Below are 20839 nucleotides of genomic sequence, written 5' to 3'. Positions count from 1 at the left end.
GACCATCTTCCCATGTCGCTTCCAATGTTTTAACTAGCCAGATAATGCAACTAGTGACAGAGCTTCTTGCTGACTGACAATTAAGTGTAATAAAACCCTGTAGAAGAATTTCCTGTTATTGGACTGTTATGAGCTTTGTGCTGTCAGATGAGCTCCTTCTGTGGGTCATTATAAAACAAGAATATGCTTGTACAAAGCACAGTTTGTGTTTAAAAAAAAAAAATTGACAATCACACTGGAAGATGCTACCTCTGAAGAGGAGGGAGTTTTCTCTCCTTTGTCCCTCCCTAAACATGAATGAAAATGAATGTTCAGATTATTTGAAGAGAATACCATGAGTCTGTTTTGACTGCTTTGCCTTAATTTTAGGTCTTTTTTGTTTTCCCTGACTGTGTGTCACGTGTGCATCACCAGCTCCAGAAAACAGTGATTCAGGTCCGTGAATGATGTGATGGTCTATAGAAATTTTGTGTTTCGGAGCAAAATACAGACAGGCTTTTCAAACTCATCTGTCACACTCACATCACCACATCTGAATTGGAGACGCATTTTGTTTAATTTTAGTCGTGTTCTTTTCCAGATAAGTTAAGCTTATTTGTTTACTTGTGCATGAAGCATGAAAATGGTGCTGAATCCAAATCTCATTTACCTGATGCCACTATAGAGTAACTAAGATCAGTGCTGATCTGGTCCCTTAAAATATGTTTAGTAAATGCTGTAAGAGGTCACTACAGAACTAGTTGGACCAGAATGAACTATACCTGCAATGACCAATACGTGCAGAAAACTGCTGGAGTCAGAGATACCTGACCTTTGGTTTTGCAGTAGAGTGGAGGGCCTTACACTAGCCTCTAAGGTGTTTGGGGAAGGGGTTTCCACAGAATGAGGCCCCTATGGAAAAAGAAAGAAGTTGGAAGATCCTTGCCACCAATGTCAAGTGTCATATTTTTGCTACCTAGAAATACTTTGTCAGTGAAGTTGCAGGAGTTTGAGAAGTGGGAGAGAAACTCTGTGGTGCGTCTTGTTAAAGATTATAAAATTACTATTGCCATTTCTGTGGCAAACAATGGTTAAGATAATGACTAATGTCTACTCAATTTAAATTTAAGATATGTTACACTGGTAGGAAGCATCAAATTCTGCTATCTTTTGTTGGTGCAACCACAACAGCTTAGGCAGAAGCTCTTCAGGACTTTTCAGTTAAGGGCATTCCCAGTTCTTTCTTGGTAGGGAGCTACTTTGGCGTCTCTTGAAATCTGACTGGAGTGGAGAGTTGATATTCTAGAGGGAACTAAGTAGTGGTTACCCTCATTGCTACTCCTTTGCAGTTGAACTACATGTGACATGTAACCCCCTGGTATATTAAAGGCCAACTGCAGGGATACATGTAGGATGTAATATCCTGACCTTGTTTGTTTGATTTTTGCAGATGGCTTTTCTGCTTTTGCTTTGTAAAATGATGAATTCTAAATGGAACAGCTGTCTATGCAGGATGGGTTATTTGTCTTTTCTTCCCCCCACATTTATTTATATGAAATCCTTTCTGCTGATGCCAGGCCAAGCTGTCAGCACATTTACCTCTATTAAAAATGTAGGTGTTCTAACAGCAAAGCGGTCAAACCTAAAAAACAGCCTTTTAGCTAACAAGCTCTTTTCCTTTCACTCCCGCCAATCTCAGGACAGCTTCCTCCTGCTGTTCTGTCCTGTGGGCAGTTGAAATCAAGGTCAGAACTTCTAAATCTTGGTCTCAACTGTGGTATTCAAGTTCAGAGTTTGAGAATCAAGGCAGCCAACAATGGGAATAATGATATTAATAAAAAATTAAGTCATAAAAATTTTACAAATTTCAGAAAGAAGAAAAATCTGTCTTTGTGACAAATTAGTAAAATGATCAAAATTGCTTTTTTTCTCTTTAAATGTTTTTATGCCTGTGTAGTGTGATAGAATGAATGGTATCCAGCATACTCATGTTTCTCTTGTCCTTTTTGTACTCCGTAACTTTTCATAACATAATGAATCTAGGGAAGACAAGTGAATGGCTAAAAGGAAAAATATATATATGCCACAATAGTTTTTTAAAAGCTGAGGATCAGTTTCCTAAAGATAAAGGAGGAGAGAGGATCTTGGAAGTGTGGTGATGAGGAGGGACGGCGCACTAAGGAAAACCAAAGAAGACATGGAAAACATTAATTCTTTTGCAACCTATATTAATAAACAGTAAATGAAACAAGAAAAAAGAAGGGCAACATGATGCAAATGTAGAGTCTTAATACTGAGGTTTTTACCAAGTCTTCCTCCCTTCCTCCCTCTGTCTCTGGTAGTTCTCTTTTCTTCCTTTAGTTAGGAGGAAGGGACATTGTTGCAGCCATACTGATTCAATCCAAGGGTCCATCTAGCCTGCTGTTTTCTCTAGCAGTAGCCACAAATGGACATCCAGGGGTCTGGGACAAGAGTAAGAATGGGAGTTTGCTTCTGCGGTGCTTTCTTTTCTAACGCTCTCTCAACTTTCCGTTGCTTTCCCCTTGATGAATCTCTGAGGTTGTTATAATTTGTCTATTTAGTAATATTGGTGGATTTCTGGTTTCCCCTTGAACCCATTTCTTGAATCCAAAATATCCTTTGACAAGGAATTTCACTGATTTACTTCTGATCTACAGAACAGGACAAAATTCCATGCTCTTTCCATTGGCCTAGATCTATTGAGTTTATTGGAATTACACCATTTTACCAGGGCAAAGGTATAGGCTGTGACAGTAACGCCATGAGTTTTACCATACTGTACATGCCTACCGTAGGAAATCATCCATGCTAACGTTATATTTTGTTGATACACATAGAATAGCTGCACTGCTTAAACATGCAAACATACTGAAAGAAAATTTATTTAAAGCAAATGCTGACTGTATAGATACTTTTCACGTATGTATTTATGTCCTGATGCTGTGTTTTAGGAACTAAGTGATTGTTTTGAAGTCATGCAAATGGAGAGTGTTAATATTGAGGGCTCCCTCAATATGTACTCCCTCTAACTCTATCCCTCTGTCTTTCTCTCCCTGGTAGTTCTCATTTTCCCCTTTATTTAGGAAGAATAAATTGATGCAGGCAGGACGTGTTGTGCTGACTATACCAAAGTCTAAGAGGTGCTTATTGAAAGTGCTGGCTTTGTTTGCAGTCAAGTGTAACATCAGATGCATAGAACTCCCTCAGCCTTCCCACTCAAATAATTTTGTCATTGTTATTTCTTCATCATTGCTATCGAAGGACTGAATTTTGCCCTCCAGTGCATATGCAGTTTGTCCTTTGAATTCAAAGGAAGCACACGTGTTTTTAGAGGTGATTGTTTCATCTAAAGACAGTGTATGCTTTTGTGCAGGCTGTGCCTATTGCTCACTTAGATGGCTATGTGTATGTGTTTTGCAGCTTGGCTGAAGAAGGGAAAACTGTATTTGATTCATTTAGGTTTTTTATAAGATCCATTCACCAAGGGATATTGGATGAATTAGTCTAGGAGCTGGGAGACCAGAATTCCTCGTCTGTCACAAACTGTCTTAGGCAAATTATTAAATTTCAAAGTGTCCCATTTATCATACTCAGAAAAACAGGGTTGGACTGTTTGTTCATTTCAATTGCAGATGAGCCAGGGGCTGCCTGCTGCAAATTTTTGTCTATGAAACTTTCTGTGGTGCCACTGTGATCTTGTCTAAAATCGCTTGGTTCTACTAGAATGCAAATATTAAAATGTATTTTAAAATATAAATATATATTTAAATCCTTCAACATGAGGATCTGGGACAATTAGCAAATGAAACAGCTAATGATTTATCCATCCCCTGATTAGTTTTAATCATAGCTATTTCTTAATTTTGACTTCTCTGGCAATTAGGATTTATTTAACTTCTAATGAAGACACAACTGCTGGGTTAGAATAGGATTATGGGTAATTATTAGAGTACAGTTGCAAAGAAATTTATTTCGTAAGCTTTTAGAAGGGCTAGTTTTCTGATCAAAAAACAAGATCAATGCAGTTGGTGTTAATTAAAGCAAATAGACTAAGGAATGAAAAAAGTTTAATTCTGAATTTATGAATATCATTAAAAGCTTATGTGGTTAATTCGGCTTGTGTTTTGTGCATTATTGGGGAAAGAAAAAGTGTGTTTGGAAGACAAATAGAAATGAGAAGTGACCTTCAGCTTTGTAAAGCCTTTAAAAGGAAGCTGTTTTAATGGAATAAATGTGTCTAAGCCTCTGATATGGGCCTTTGGCAAACCACAAATGACTGGCAATTAGCTTTACTGCATGGGGTTAATTAATAAGAGGCAGCTTAAAAATAGGCAGAAGGCGTATTTGTCCAGTACACTGATGATGTAAATTATGATAATAGAGTATTGATATTTTTACCTCTCCTAAAAGCTTTATAAACATCAGAATATTTGTTGTCTCCAGCAGCCCTGTGATGTGGATATAGCTACTGCTGCTGTACAGGTGACATAAATGGCAGTTTCCCACCAGGGAGCAGGGAGAAGTATTGCATACAGGCAATACACCGGGGGCCAGGGCAGGCACGGCCAAAGCGCGAATGTGAGCAAATCTGCTCTTCCTGGCAAAATTCATATGTATCGCTGCGGAGCTGTCGAAGCCTTGTGCTTCTCAGGGCAGCCTCGTGGGACGAAGCTCTTGGGGAGGTGCTGGTTCGAGGGGGCTCGTGCACGCCGCAGCACGTGGCTGGTGCGGATCCGCTGAGCCCCACGTACCCGTTGGTGCTGGTTTTGCCATCTGTAGGCTTCTCGGTCTTTCTTGAGGAGGGCTCAGCCCAAAGCCTGAACTTCTCTCTCTTCACCATTGCCAAGAACAGCTGCAACAGCGTGGGCCCACCCTGAGCTGTCACTGTACCAGCAGGGTGTTCCTCTCTGTTAGATGATTTCTCAGCTCACCATTAGAAGCCCAAATCTTTCCCCTTCTCAGACTTCCTGTCCTGTCAGGACTGGACAAAACCGGGAGTTTTGTCTGCAGCATTTGTTTTTGGTGCATGTGTGGCTTTTTTTTTTTTTCCTTGTTTTAGCTTTGTAAGTAAAAAGCCCAAGAAATGGCACCTGCTACAAATGGACCGACAAGTTGGATTTTGTCCGAGATGCACCTTCTTCCTTCCCTCACAGTGTGGCTGGTGTTCAACACCGCAGTTTTCAGGCAGGTGTTCTCCAAGGCATTGCAAAAAATTCCCTGGTGAGCAGGAAAACCAGGCGTGCATCTCTTGTGCTCTTTTCTCATTCCCTGTTTGAGCCTAATGATTAATAGATGTCCTAAAAATGATTTTTATCAGAGCAATATATCTTTTAATTGCCTTAATGGATGTTACTGTTAGCTATAAAGAACCATTTTTTCTTCCTGAATTCCTTATGTCTCAAATAATTGATTAATAATTAATAATGATTATAATAACAAGCATTAATAAAATGAATTGATATTTTATATTAATATTTTTATATACGCTATATAATTTTATGTATAATGGTATAAATAATGATCAAGTAAATCTGAGAGTCAGAACAAATCTCAAGACTCATACACAGATAGATGAGTATATCAGAAGCCTCCTTACATTTGCATGCAGCATACTGAAGATGTGAGGTTGGTCTGATACAGCTCTCTGCACATACACAGGTTTCATCAGGTTGTCGGTGTTTACTAGCTCCTAATAGCCTTGGATGCAATGAAACTAATACCCACTTAGGCTGCGGGGCTCAGGAGACTGTGGAAGACTGAGGAAGACATTGGCTGTTAGTGTCATGCAGGTTTTTGTATCCATACTTCAATAAGACACAGGCATGAAGTGTGATTAAATTGTCAGGATTCTGGAAGAAATGGACTAAAAGCCACACTTAAAGGCAATTTGCCCAGTTAAATGCAAAAAAGTTTACTAAGAATGAGATGAACTGCAAGCAAATCAGGTCTTCAGCTAGTACAAATCGAGGTAATGTCAGTGACTTCACCGCTGACTAACACCAGTGAAAGATCTGGGCCACAAAAAGGATTTTGAAGCTGAATTTACCACAAAAGAGACCCTAATGAAGTGCTGGTGTGTATGAGACGAACTGATTGTCTTTGTTTTCTAACCACCCACCCATCACAATTGAACCAGTGGGTTAAACAACCTACTCATTTTTCAGAAGCCAAGCATACGGTGTGAAAGACATTATCTAATATACGGTAAGGAAGAAAAAAAAGAAAAAGAAACAATGGAACATGCTCTGTTTCCACTTAGGTGGATGTAACTCCATTACACTGCCTGGATTTACACTGGTGTAGTTCAGATCAGCATTCACCTCTTGCCCTGTAGATTTAATTTGTCTCCTACAGCTATTTTTCTATTCACTTCCCAAGCTGCATGCTGTTATGCCTCTTTTCTTCTTTTAATAATTTGCTTCACAATAATACTATGGAGGAATACCAACTAGAATGAGAAAAAGAAAGAGTGCAGAACTCAAGCGTATTTTTCCCCTCACTTTTGAGGTTTTCATGTTGTTTGTGTTACCACAGATGAAATGCCTAATTCTGATAAGTGATCCCTGTTTAGCCAGAGTACAGTGGATTCTCCTTTGAAATAAGATCTCAATATCATTTTCACCTTTTATTTGTCTACCCTCTGTGCTCAGAAAGTTGGTGATACCTTAATTGGTGACACTTTAATTGCTAACAAGTGGAGGAGAAGTGGAATATTTTTACTGAGAGGGATCTTTACCCACTTGCAGGATACATTCAAATATTGTTGTCTTCAGTGCTTGTGTTTGAAGTGAATCACAGATCAGAGGAATAAGTAATTTTTTCAGGTCTATGAAGTGATTCAGCCCTATGAACTCTTTCCTGAATAGGAAAGGAAGGCAGTTTTGTAGTTTCTTGCAGAGCGTTATTTTATGTTTCATTAATGATCATAATTAATTATGTTTTTTTTAACTGTCTCCTGTTAGATGTTTGCCCAACTACTGTGAACATGGAGGAAAATGTTCTCAGTCCTGGACCACCTTTTACTGTGATTGTAATGATACAGGTTACATGGGAGCTACCTGTCATAACTGTAAGTAAACCGACACGTATGGTGTTTTCTGTTACAGCTGGTTTGTCAAAATGCACATAATGCAGTGAGGAATTTTGTGAGAGGTCATCTCATATTATAGGATGTGGCATGCCCTGACGTGATTGAAAAAGCTCAGGAGTTGGGCTAGGATTAACAAAGGAGTCCATTTGCAAATATGCATGTTTCCTTAAAAATATTTTGGAGAAAACAAAAGCAGCTTTTTTTTTAAACTTGTTTTCCACATTTTTTTCTTATATATTGATTTGGAGAATCTTAGAAAAATGCATGCATGTACCTACTCATTGGAGACATGTTCGTCATTAGACATTTAGTTGAATTGAGCGAGGCTGAGCTTGTTTGCTGAAGGGTGATTTTAATCTGTGATTGAGGCTATATGTCAGTTTTGGCACCAGTAATTAATGCTGATGATACAACAAATATTTACTCTTCAGTAATATATCTGCCATTGGTAACTTGTGCCAAATATGTGTAGGTGTATACAAGACTGATGGGCCTTTTTTGTTTTAGGTTATCCAGAAGTTCCTGTTTTAAATTCTCATAAAAACAAAGTTCTTTGGAACTTCACTGAGCTATTTGGAATGCAGTTGTCTTGCTGTTTTGTAGTGTTTGGCTTGATTTTTTTTTTTTTAACTTTTGTCGTAATAATCTACATGATCTATTGAATTATTATGGGTATGTAAAAAAAAATTACAAAAGAAACATTAATTTTCCCCGAAGCTCTAACAGGTACTTAAATTTGTTGGTGAGGAAGCTTTGTGTGATGTGATAGTAAGCCATCCGAATTTGGCCAGGTCATGAGCCTATGAAAATCAGTTTGCGCATTTTCAGTAGAGTTTAAAAGTCTCAAAAACCATGTTTCTTCCGAATACTTCAGTGATTCACAACTCCTGCTGAATATGCATCATCCTCCCAGGGAGTGACTGAGCATATTGTAGTTGAGCAGTGAGCATGAGGGAAGTACCAGGAACTCAGCTGGTATCTGCAGGGCCGGAACATTACCTGTTTCTACAACATTTAAGTAAATACTTTTTTAATAAACAACCATTATGTGATTGCAGTTTAAATGCTCTTTGCTGTTATGAGTGAGCATATAGTATCTGAAACAGTGGCAGTATGTGAAACATGGCAGCTACTGAAATCCACAGCAAGGAGTATCAAGGTGATAAATAGGTAGGAAAAAAAATATATATATATATATACACACACACATATGTGTGTGTGTGTGTATAGTATAAAACAACAGAGACACAGCACACTAGGAATGCCAATAAAAAGGGGAAGCCGAAATAGAACCTGTTCATACAGCTGAGCAAAAGGCGAAACAATTAGAAAATGAAGATAAAACTTCCTATCCTGTCACCGAAGAAAAAGACAGGAAAGGAGCAAGTGAGAGTAACAATTCCAGGAACACTACTATTACTGCCCTGGTTGTTTGATGAGCACTTATACCGCAGATAGGATGAGACTGATGAGAGATGCTTTTTTTTCCCCTTTAAGCTAAAAAGCAGAAGAGGAAAAAAAGGTACTTAGTGGTTTGAAGCTGAGAATGTTGGCAACCATACTGTAACTCCGGAGACCTTAATGGTTTGCTAATTAAAGATGAAATCATTTGTGGCGTGGGGCGTGCAGCTTACGGGAGGGACTGTTGAGAGGTCTATTCATAGATGAATGTCTTCCAAGTAGTGAGGACACCTGAACTCTACATTGTAAGTATAACGGAAGCTAAGGGATTGATGCAGAAATCCTGCTTTATTGTGCCTAGCTGGATGAAGGATGGGAAGAAAAATGCTAAGCTTATGGTTTCAAAAAGAGGGACTACTCTTTGCCCGGTGCTTTTTGTCATTCCAAAAAGTCCCTCTAGAAAAGCTCCAAATAACAGTTCTTGCAGTGCTCAAGGCCATAGCAGAATATTTACACCAGCTGACGCTTGGTTCAAGACTGGATGGCCAAGTCAGTTCGCTGGTCTCTCTAGGCTTCAGTTAAGGAAGAGGAGCTCCTTGCAGAAGTATTAGGGAGGCTAACCTCGAGGCTAACGTCTGCGCTGTCATATTAGCTCAGGGCTGGAGGCTCCCTCCTCTGTGTCAGCTCAGCGCGGCCTGCACCTGGAGCAGACCGTGTTGTTGTCGCAGAGGACTGCTTCATGACAAGTCTTTCCCAACAGACATTTTCACAGCACTGCTCGTGCCTCCCCGCCTCTGTGAACTCGAGTCTGTGCTCTCACTTTGCTCCCGAAGCTACTGCAGAGACCCCTGCAGTTACTTAAGGTTTGCTGATGTAAAAACTCCCTAAAAGTTTCCCAGGGAGATCTATGTTAGTCTTTGCAGCGGTTCGAGCTGCACACACGTGGCATAGAGCTATTCAGCTGCTCAACTTATTTGCAACCATATTATCAACAGCTAATTTGATTCCAACTAGATTGCGGAGCCAGCTGCACTCTAATCCAAGCAACACAGATAAACAGCAACATTAGGCTGGCAAAATGCATTTCATGTGCTTGAGATGTACGAAGAAATTATTTCAAAGCCGGTGGGCAAATGCAGGCTGTTGATAAGAAACCTACAGAACAAGAGACGCTATCGCTTTTAGCTGATAGTAGTTGACGTACAGGAGTACCTTGTAGCAGGTGAATGAAAGCCTCAGATCTGATCACAGTGTAACTCCAGAATATCCTCAGTAAACAAGCAGCTCCTCCAATCATGTAATTCAGTGCAGCTCTATCAAAGTAAAATGTGTAATTTCTTAAGGTTTGAAACATTATCTCAACAGATTTTGATTTTTACAATAACACGGAGGCTGACAGGCCTGAAATTGAACTTGTACCACTGTAGAGAGTCCATTTCTTTTATTAAACTGTCCTTCAGACCCCAAAACCCCACATCTGTGCAGCAACAGTGGAAAGACTTAGCTAGCAATCTACTCAAAGCCAAACACAGTGTGAATAGTTTCATTGTCATCTGGATTTCTTTTCCTTCTAAGCTGCATCAGTGGTGTGTTTTATATTTTTTTTATTGGGGGGGGTGTTTAAGGAATGGGCACACTACTGGTTGAACAATGTGAGAGAGGCCCATTCTTTGCCATGTTTTCAGGAGGAACTGTATCACATGTATCTACAAACCAGAACTAATTGATTTAATGTTTTATCAGCTCAGATTGGGAGAGACTACCATTTTAAGAACTGAGGTAGATTGCCCCTGCCTTACTGTCATCATCTGTCATGTGTGAGTAATGCACTTTGGTGATGCAGAAGCAATCTTATTACTTTCTTCAAGCATTCACGGTCCACACTGGTTCACGCTGTGAGGAACAGGTAATAATATGGACTATTTGTACTCCAAAGAGTTTATGGTTAAGTTTATGAGGGAAGAGAACAGACAGGCTTACACAGGTGATGGAGCACCAGAAAGCAGTGAGAAAGTCTTGATCAGCATCATAGGCAGTACTTTCAGTCTTCCAGGTACGTAATTATTGCTAGGCTTCCTTGTAGGCAAAAAGTCATAAGGTAGAGATTAGAAAGAGGAAGAAATTGAGTGCTTGCAGGCATGGAGTGACTTGGAAGAAAGCAATAATGTGCTTGTTTGAAAAATGTAAGGCTATGGCCAGAGGAGTTTGATATTTTTGACAGGGCAGATGCAGGAGTCATGACAGGTAGGCAGGATGGAAATACGCCATGAAAAGCAGAGATAAATAGTTTGCGTTTAGTGTAACACAGAATGAGTAGACAGTGGCAGGAAAGAACAGTAAGTTGATAGAAGAGACAGCTAGGACAATTTTTGCACAAGCAGGTCAGATTGTTATAAGTGGGACAAGACTGTGTCTGTCATGACTGAAGATGGGAATAGCTGGTACTCAAGACTTTATTGGGTGAAGAGAAAAGCACATACCTCAAGATAAGTATAAAGAACCAGCTGGGTCTAGACATGGCCCCAACGTAATCTTCCCAGAGACAATTACTTTTCTGGAGAACTCATTTTGAGTAAGCAGTGGGATACATTACTTAGGCTTCTGAAAGCTCCTTCAGAAAAAACACAAACCACAATAAACACACCATTCAAAAGACTAGTTCACTTGTCTTCCTTCCCCATCCTCCTCACCATGGCTTTGTTTTTGCTCTCCCATCTTCACGCTTGCTCTCCCATCTTCTCTCTTGTTTCTGCATATTGAATCCAGACGTGCCTACTACACCTGTCATCCCATTGGTAACATTTCAGTCTAATAGCAGAGACTGCAGCTACATGGGGAACTAATATACTATGGCTGTAGACTGGCCTGGCAGCCAGTTCTAGGTTCTTTACCGTGACCCAAGGTTTTAGCTGTTGCCTGAAGATCGCTGTGCCAATTAAACCATCGCAGAAGGCATTGCGATCTACCTGATCCAGATGAGGGTTCACCACTGAAAAGGTAGAGGGTCATGTTCCACTAAATAACTGTTCTGTGGCAGGCATGTTTCACTCCAAAGTCTCATTTTGTTCTGCTTCTGTTCTCCTCTTTTTCTCTGAACTTAGCAGTAAATACAAAGATAACGGTGCTAAAACCCATCCGTGTTTTCTGTGTTTCAGTAACTGGGAAGAGACTGAATGTTTTCTAAACTGATTGTTTCTTTCTTGCACAGCTTGTTGCCTGATGCACAGGTCCGTTTCTCTATGTAGTACCTGCTAATCCTCCTTCATGAGCTGTCACATGTGGAATATTACCACTGCCTTCCAAGTCTTTTTATTTATTTATTTATTTCCCCTCCCATGGGGAAAAAGATTTTGAACTTACCTCCCATTGTGGCAGCTTCCAGTGCAATTCACATCTCCTTGTCAGCTAGTCACAGCACTGATTAGCAATTCTGTTTTCATTTCTGTACTATCTGTAGCTGTGAAACTCCAGCACAAATGCTCACACCTTGCTGTCATGTGCGCGTGTGGCCGTGCAACTCAAGGGGAACTGTGGAACTTGTGCTGACTGGCCCCACGTCCCAGTTCACTCTCCTCAGTCTGGGGAGACTAGGAGTCATGAAACAACCCTGTGTGACATTAAGGCAATGGTAGGTGACTTGCATCAGCTCACCTATGAATTTTATTTTCTTCAGTTTCTCAACCTCGGATGGGAATAACGTCCAATTTATGGTAGACGGGAAGGTGTGTGATCTGTATCCTCTACTGAAATGATATGGATTCTTTCCCTTGACACTACTATTTGCTTACTGTTACCTGAGCTGATCTGGAGCTAAGACAATACTTCAAAGATATGCTCTTATTTCAAGCCTGTAAAATGCATGGTGTTGCTTTTTGTTTATCTTTTAAATGTGCTTCACACAGCTTGCATTCATATGGCTTCTTTTGGCTGTTAGGAGACTAGCTCAGCTGAAACCTTTTTATTGATAGTTACCTTCCCCATTTCTACTGTGTGGTGGGTAACCTACAGGCTGGTCCATCGGTTATTGGAACAGTCTGATACAAGCGGGAGAGGATCCTTTATGTAATCCGTGTGTGAGCTATAGGAAAATAATATTGTATTTCTGCCTTCTGTTTTTCTCTTCTAGATAGAAACACTAATGTTGGTAAACAGCTTAGGAAAAAGGCTTGGGTGGGATTCAGCTCATCTGTTTTTTGCTATTTGATACTCTGACATCTGATCTAAGATAGTGGTTTCTTTTCTATATATAATATATATTTAGCGGAGAGAGTGAGCTATTTTCAGAAGGAATAAGATAGGGTGTCCATGGTAAATTGATGAAGCACCTCTGAAACGTGTTCATTTCCTTCCCTTGTCTACTAAGGAAGACTGTCTTAACTTACACATGTAATAGAATACTGAAGCTAGATCAGGATTATAAGTGTGTATGTGTATATATATAAGAATTATAGATAACAAATATATAAAATATTTTTAATTATAAGTTCTTAGTTTAAAACCTGTATACATCTGTCTCATGCTATTAATTCTCCTTGTACTGTGATTATCATCTGATAGTGAAAGCAATGGATTGGTGTGAAATAGCCCTGAGATACAGACTGTTATACCTTTATTGCAAAGTAACTGTTAGTAATCCCCTCTTTCCGTGAGTTATGTTACTCCTTTAGAAAACCTCATCTTTCCCTTCTGTATTTATATTATTTTTATATGTGACATTTTCAGATGGCCTTTAATCTTGGGTGTATTTTTTTGTTCTGAAGAGCACTGAACATTGATATAAAGAATGATGAGAAATATAAAAAGAAATGGTTTCATTCTTCATGTTCAAGGGATGTCAGCATGTCCCAAAGCTTTGTAAGGTGATAATTAACAGAATGTAATTTAATGCTGCATATTTGCTTTGGTATGTGATCAATCTTGCACATACAGGCATGTGTCTTATTGGCCTAGGTAATTGCTAGAGGAAATATCCATACAGTAATGGAAATGTCATACAGTTGTTGACATGACATAAACTTAACGTAACTTCAGGCTTTGAAATTGTATTTTTAATATTAATATGCTTACTGCATGTATCATTTTTGATCTGAAAAGCTTAATATAGCTTCATCCAGATCTTTAGTTGTACTGGATTTGCATCTAAAAAAGCCAGCCATGGATTTGGTAATTCTTCTGTGTTCCAAGGTAGGGAGATGTGTACACAATTTAGTGACCAGGCACATGAAGTTCAAAGAGTTTAAATCTGCTAGATATCTAACAGTGAATCTGGTCATGTAATTTGCATGGCCCAAACAGGCAATTTTCCTGTCAGAGATTCTTAGAACAGAATTTTCCATGTGTGTTTACAATTCTGAATTCTTCAACTAAGTAATACACATGTTTATTATTCATATCAAGTCTTCAGTGCTGTACTTGGTGTTCCTGCATATTTTTATTCACAACATGCTTTTGGCATATAAATTTTCATCATTTATTTTGTATTAAGTTACTGTCTTATTAATACTTTCCATTCGGTTTTTACATCCATAAATTGCACAGCTGGATTTTTCAGTGTTCCTATTTAAAAAAAAAAAAAAAAAAAGTCTTCCATTTGCTTGTCTTTTGTAAGTAATGCAGAAGGTATTCCGCTTTGGGACATCACTGCAGACCAGAATATGTAGGGCACTAGCTCAGTACCAATTCTCTGATGTCCCCTTTCCCTTCCGCATTGCTTTTAGCAGTTTAGGTCTCCCTGACCGCTGTCTTGCAGCCGCAAGACTTGCGTGTCACCCAGGACCAGCCCCGGGCACGGGCCGCTGTGGCTAAGTGACTGACACGGCCGTCTTCCAGCTCCGCGGGGAATCGACAGTGGAGCACGGGCTGACGTGACCTTTTGTCCCAGAGGCCGGGGGAGCCTTAGTCTGAATTGTAGGAAATTGTGTAATCCCCAAATGTAATAGAAGGATCCTGCCCGAACAGCCATTTAGATGACATTGTGGTAAAAGTCATTTTAAAGCTATCTGTGGAAATAACACATTCTTTATCAGATGAGTAAATACATATTTTAAAAAGGGAAAATAAGCCATCTGTCATCCAGGCACATCACAGCAGAGACTGCATTAGTCTGTCAACAGCAGAGCTGTCAAAATCCGGTTTTCGAGAGTACAGATTTTATTTTCTGGCATTTAACAAGACAATTGTATTATAAGGGTGAGACTGACAGTCGTTCCCAGAGTTCATTGCCTGTAGTAATCCCTCTGCTGTCGAAGCGAGAAGGCGAGCAGAAACCTCCCCTTGCGTATTGTTTTATTTGTTATTTAGAAAGGTACTTGACTGAACGCTCATTACTCTGAGTCTGTAAAAGCAAATCTGTCAGGCCGAAGGTAAGCAAGCAGAGGGCGAAATAGTCGGCTCCGATGTGCCTCCCAGGAGCGCTGAGTGCTTTGGTGAGAATGCTTAATTCAGTCCGCGATGGGTTTAGCACTTATGCATATCGACTTGCCCAAGGTCAGTCTGGAGGTGGTTGCAGATCCAGAGACAGGATTGGCCTTTCTGCGCTAAATCACATTTTCACCTTAGAATATGCTAATAATAATTAGTATTCTAAGGATTATTATTACTCTTTGCATCTAAGATACAAAGGATTAGTAAGCAATCCTTTGAATCTAGAAGGAGATCTGTCAGGATGTATTTTGCTTATGATTTTTCATGAGCATGCCACTGTTAGGTGTGTGAAGCAACGTGCATCTCTGTGTTACATTTTACCTGGGGAGCAAACCATGTCAGTTCATCCCAATGAAATAAAGAATTACAGTTCTTTAGGTCTCTTTAATGTATTATATCTGTTATATCACCATAAAGCATTATCTCCCTTAGAGTAATTGAAAATTATAGCTGCTTTTGTCATATTATGAGAATCCGATCAAGACAGCAATAATACTGCAGGATTCATTTTGATAATTATAACTAGTGCAGCTCAAATTCTGAATTGCCATCTCTGAATATTTGTAAGGAAATGTTTGTGATCAGTTTCCAAAGTAATTAGAAATATACTAGGAAGTAAATATTGGCAATTTTAAGGTTTGCTTTTTAGATCATGTTGGCATCCATAAAATTTGACATGGACACTCCTCTGATAAACATTAAACAAATTGCTTGTGATTTGGAGTTCGTGCTTTTGGTTGTCTATATCAGTTACATACTTCTGGGTGGAGGAGAGGGGTTTACCTTGCTGTTTTTCCCAGTAAAACTGAAGCCTGGACATCACTGTAACCTTTGCAGCGCGTCCAACACCCAGCACTATCTTAAATACAGGTAACGAGTTTTAATGGGTGAATGACAAGTTTGCTCAAAGAGAGGTGGCTTTAAATCTATTGATGCCATGGTTTTGTGTGTGGAAGTTGAAGTCTTTGATCAAGGAACAGTATTTTTAGCCACAATAGAATCAGAGGTGGAAAATAAATTTGAAGTGGTCTGAGAGCGCGCTTTTATAAATTAGGAGCATGGAGGGAGAGGGGACAAAGCTGTTAAGTACTAAAGAAAACTTAGGCGAGACAAAGACCTCTCTGCCAGGGAGCTCAACAATAAAACAGTAAGTGTGTGTTTAGTGAAGGATATCGTGGAAACTGCAGATGAACTGGGTACAGCAAAAGTGAGATTGGAAGCAAATATCAATATCGTAACAGGTAGTTAGAAAAGCTGAATAAAAAGATATTCTATTGGAAATAATGGAGGTTTGACCTTGTCCCGCAAACCTGTACGTACGTGCTCAATCACGTGCTGTTATAGTTGAAGATTTCAGCTATGGTAGGGATAAGATCTCTTCTAGCTTTTAGGCTGTAATTGAAAACAGTTGGGCTAACAGGTTCCAGATACTTCAGAGTTTGGCTGAACAGTGATCGAATTGCTCATATTTAAAAGCAGTTGGGCTCTCACAGCTTGTTGAATCAAGGCTGAAGTTTCAATTGCAGAGCCAAGCTAAAGAGGGACCTACAGCCCTGTCGGATTTGATTGCTAGGGGTGCAGAAAGCCTACCGTGTGCACGCTGCCTGAACCAGCAATAAGGGCTTGATGCAGGAATTAGAAAATGAAATTATGTAGCTCATTTCAAAGGTCAAAGTAGGTTATTATAATGGCATTAAAATCTCTTAATGCCTTTCTGTCACTGAAGTCTAAATCATAACAGTATGACTCGGACCTTGATTAATCAACGCATATAGTTTTTGCTAGTATGCTTTTTTTCTCATAAGTAGGAAAGATTTGTGTGTGGGCTTGAAGTAAAAAATAAGGGATGCATACTTTTGAGTTCAGAATCAGAACCACAGCTTTGATTACTGAGCTTACAAATCTTTATATCTTCCCTGGAGCTGTAAGAGAGCATTTAGATCTGGTCTGACTGGGGGAAAATTGTTTATTTTATAAATGCTGACAAAAGTTTGACAAACAATTTTTTAAGCACCTGGGAAGATAAGAGGGGAGAACTAAAGGAAAAATGACCATTATGTTCAGTGAATAAAACAGTTCAAAATGAATGCTCAGGTGGAATATGGAGTTGTTGATTTGAAAAGCCAGTTTAATTGGAAATACAGAAGACTGAGAGAGATACCTGAAGGAGAAATGTGGGTATATGTGTTTCACAGAGGATTAAAAGGGGTCAGGAAACGGATCGTTTTGAACTCTGTCAGTATTGTGTACGTCTGAATGGCATCAGCATGGCTCATCCAAGCGGTTAGGCAAGAGCCCACACAGCTCTTAGGGAAACGAACAGCTCTTGGATTGAAGAATGGGGCTCTCAGGCTGCACTGGTTTAAGTAGCTGGGGTCTGGGAGGGCTTTAAATGTCTTTTTGAAATGCAGCAGCAGCCTTTAAAAATTTTCTTAAAGAGCACTATCTTATTTTAGCTGCAAAAATGTCAGTACAGGTTCCAGTGTTATTGGTTATAAGTGATTCTGAGAGAAAAAAAAAAAAGCAATAAAAAACATCCAATCCCTCTATAAGTAAAATAGATACTTTTGATATCCAGTTTCTCCTACTGGGACCTGTGAGTCAAGCTGTTCTTTTTTTTTGTTTTCCTGGAATAGCCACCGCTATCAGCAATAGCCCATTGGCCAAATTCGGCTCCCATGACACTTTTTGTCCTTCAGTTTTTGCCTTATGCTGCAGTTACTTTAGTGCTTTTGCCTTCTATACCTGACGGTGAGCCCTGGGCCATGCTTGCGGGGGGACGGTAGTGGTTTGGGCATGCTGCTGGCACCTCTTTCAACTGAGCCCTAGCGTAACGCAGGGGCGTGAAGTGAACAGCTTCATCCCGCCCGCCTGCTGGACCACGGGGCAGCGGTGCTGTTGCTGCAGTCAAACAGCCCATTCCCAAAAGGAAACACGAAGGGGGCCGGGAGCTGCCACCCTACAAGGACCGGCTGGGCAATGGGAGGCTCCCAGCAAGGCTTTGAGTGGAGGATCTGCGGCTCTGTCCCACTTCCAGCCCTACGTGCATGGCTTAATTGACGAGTGCAATTCCTCAGACTAGAGCATCCAGCTCGTTCACCATGTGTTTCTCAAGCCAAAGAGGGAAAGACAAACAAATCAGCCCAAAGCAATTAAAAAAAAAATCAGCGAAGTGAACAGAAATGTCACAGTGATTTTCAGTGGCTGTGGCTGAGTGAAACAAATGTCATTGCAAACTGACAATTTTGTATTCAGTGGCCAATACATGTTAAAAGTGGTCCAAAAAACCGTGGGAGGGTTAGGAAAGCAAGAGTGACTTTGCTTCTTTGAAACAAATGACAGTGTCTGAAAGCTTCAGTTTGGAAAAAGTGCTTGATTAAACATTTTAATGAGAAAACAAGCTTTCAGTGAGCCTATGTAGAGCATTATTTCAGGGGGTTTCGATCCCATTTTGGTGAACATTTTAAAATTTGAAAACAAACTTGAGGCAGTGAAAGTATAAATGCTCTTAAAAATGCTGCACAAAAGAGGTATTATAAAATCACCATTTCTTAAATTTAGAAATAATGCTGAAAAATTATTGACAAGTTCTGCTCTGAAGAAACTGATGAATAGCTCTCCCCCTTTATTAAAAAGGTGTAATTACTACAAACTGTTTAACAGTAAAATGTCAGCATTTGTCAACAGTTCCATAATTACAATTGTTGCTTGCTTTTTGAAAGTGAGGCCCTATTACATGCATAACTGGTTGGTGACTCTTTGATGACAACTACAATAATGATTTCCTACTGTTCCCCGAACGATTGCATCTCCATTGGAGAAGCTTGGCGCAAAATAGCACATAAATCTGAATGCAGTTTTCAAAGTTAAGACTCTGGGGTCTTACCAGTTGCAGCTGACTGTTTGGTTTTTGCTTTTGTATGACATTTATGATCATATAAAGCAGAGAATGACTACAAAGAGATTTTGTCTTTCATTCAACCATAAAGACGAACTGACGTTGTTGTAATTGGAGTAACAGAGCTTTTGTTCAGGAAATAGAACTGGGTAACTTTAGTCTGAAACAAGCAATGAACTCAGCCTGCAAAAGGGTTGAGCAGACCTTGGAGGGGATGGTGCACCTGAAATGTCTGTGGGGAGTCTGCCAGTGCCTAAAAAACAAATAACCTTTTCTCCTTGATGCATTTTATACAGCATAAAATAGCAAAAAGGAGAACTAAGAGCCATTGCCCATCCAGTCAAGAAGTGTTCGGTATCTAATGCTTAAGATGCAGGCTTATGAGACTTTCATTGTGCAGCTACAAAGTAAACTGTCCACCAAAACGCCTTTTCTCTAAGTCATGATGGTTAGAATACGTTTTATGTACTAGAGCTTGAGGTTTATAGCCTTTTTCCACTTCTTCTGTTACTGCCTCATATTTACTGCTGGAATTCTCATATGACCAAAAGGAAAACATATCAGGATGGATTTTCTTCTTGCAGATATAACTGTAGTTTCACTGGAACTTTTGTGCATCCTTTCAGATTTATATGAGTCGAGCACCTCTGGCCTGAATTCTAGCCTTATACAGCTTGTTTTTTCCAAAGATGCAGTGACAAAGGGGCCGTTTAAGGGTGAACAGAATGTCTCTGTTTGCAACTGCCCATGTTATTAATGGCTGAATCTTCACATCTTTCCTCATTAATTTGAAGAAAGAATATCTGGGCTCCAGCCAAAGTGACAGTCAAAAAGAAGCAAAAAACTTAAGAAGAAAAAAAGTTTGAAGAATGAGTTTCTAGCTGTCCAGTCCACTGATACCACATTAGTTTTATGTCTGTCCCTTGCACTACTTTTTGTCTGCAAAAATACTCAGCAAACAATTCAGGGAAGGCAATTGGCATAGTCCCTAATGAGACAAGATAAAGTGTCCTGTAGTGATGATGACAGCAAATTTACTAAGTGAACTGCAGTTTGAGAACTTTGTGAATTGATCCTTGATTCCTTGATTGCTTACTTAATCGCCTGTTACTGTCTCTCTCTGACCCTCCATAGCCCCCTTGCTTTTGTCAGCACTTCAGCGGCTTAGGGACTCCCTGTAGCCCCTCGGATCGTGAATACTGGAAGAACAGGTTCTGGTTTGGGGATTTTGTTTTATTTGCATTTAATTTGTACACTCGGCCAGCTGTCGAAGTGGGAATTCACAGATGATCTAGACTCTACAGTTCACTTTACATCAGGCTAATGAGTCTCAGGAAGAGGATTTCTTAATTTTGTTTACTACACAGTGGATACTAATTAAAGTACCATCTCACCAGGTGCTGAGTACCTTAAGCAGCTTCTTAACTCTGGGAAGTGTAATGCTGGGCATAGTTAGCGCTTAGAAATGTTCTGTCTGCAACAGATCTCCAGTCAGATAAGGAATGTACAAGGGAAAAACATATTTCAGCAAGTGGCACAAGTGATGGATTTGGCAGAAGTGAAGCAACCTCCAGATCTCATCCAAACTGAGTAATTTCATCAAAACAGATCCGTCTCATCATTGCCTTCAGAGCAGCAAACAAGGCTACTTCAGTTGTGCCGCTTGAGCCTTTCTGAAACGTATTTGATCAGAGAAATTTCCTTTAGGAATCGAGGGCAAAGGAGGAGCGCGAGTGCTCACAGGAGCAGGAAGGAGGAGCCGTTCCTGCTGGCACAGAGCTCGTGCTGCGTGGAGCGTGTGTAAGGAGAGGCTGGGCATTTTCTATGAGGAGATGCTCTCCCTGTGTTCAGTCTGCAAATCACCTTGAGATCTTTCCAGATGAAAGGCACTAAGAACTTTGCAGTTGAATTTACAACCTCAACCCAGCAAATATTATGCTATACCCAATGTAACTGTACTGTTCTGATGTCTGAAGAGTTGAGGGGGTTTGGAAAGAGATTTGCAGTGGCTAATGAATGGAATATTT

At 39.9% G+C, this 20839-nt stretch overlaps 1 protein-coding gene across 1 annotated transcript in view; it reads left to right on the top strand.

Annotated features, from left to right (window-relative positions):
- Window positions 1-20839, top strand: part of CNTNAP5 (contactin associated protein family member 5) — a 211046-nt gene that overhangs the window by 94094 nt on the left and 96113 nt on the right. The window contains exon 9 of the mRNA XM_067298578.1: window positions 6963-7069. Coding sequence (XP_067154679.1) covers window positions 6963-7069 — 107 coding nt within the window. The remainder of the gene's footprint in view (window positions 1-6962; window positions 7070-20839) is intronic.

The sequence above is a fragment of the Apteryx mantelli genome, chromosome 6 (genome assembly GCF_036417845.1).
Source record: "Apteryx mantelli isolate bAptMan1 chromosome 6, bAptMan1.hap1, whole genome shotgun sequence".
Classification (NCBI taxonomy): Eukaryota; Metazoa; Chordata; class Aves; order Apterygiformes; family Apterygidae; genus Apteryx; species Apteryx mantelli.
Note: the sequence above shows the minus strand (reverse complement) of the source record. Positions and strands in the feature narration are given on the sequence as shown.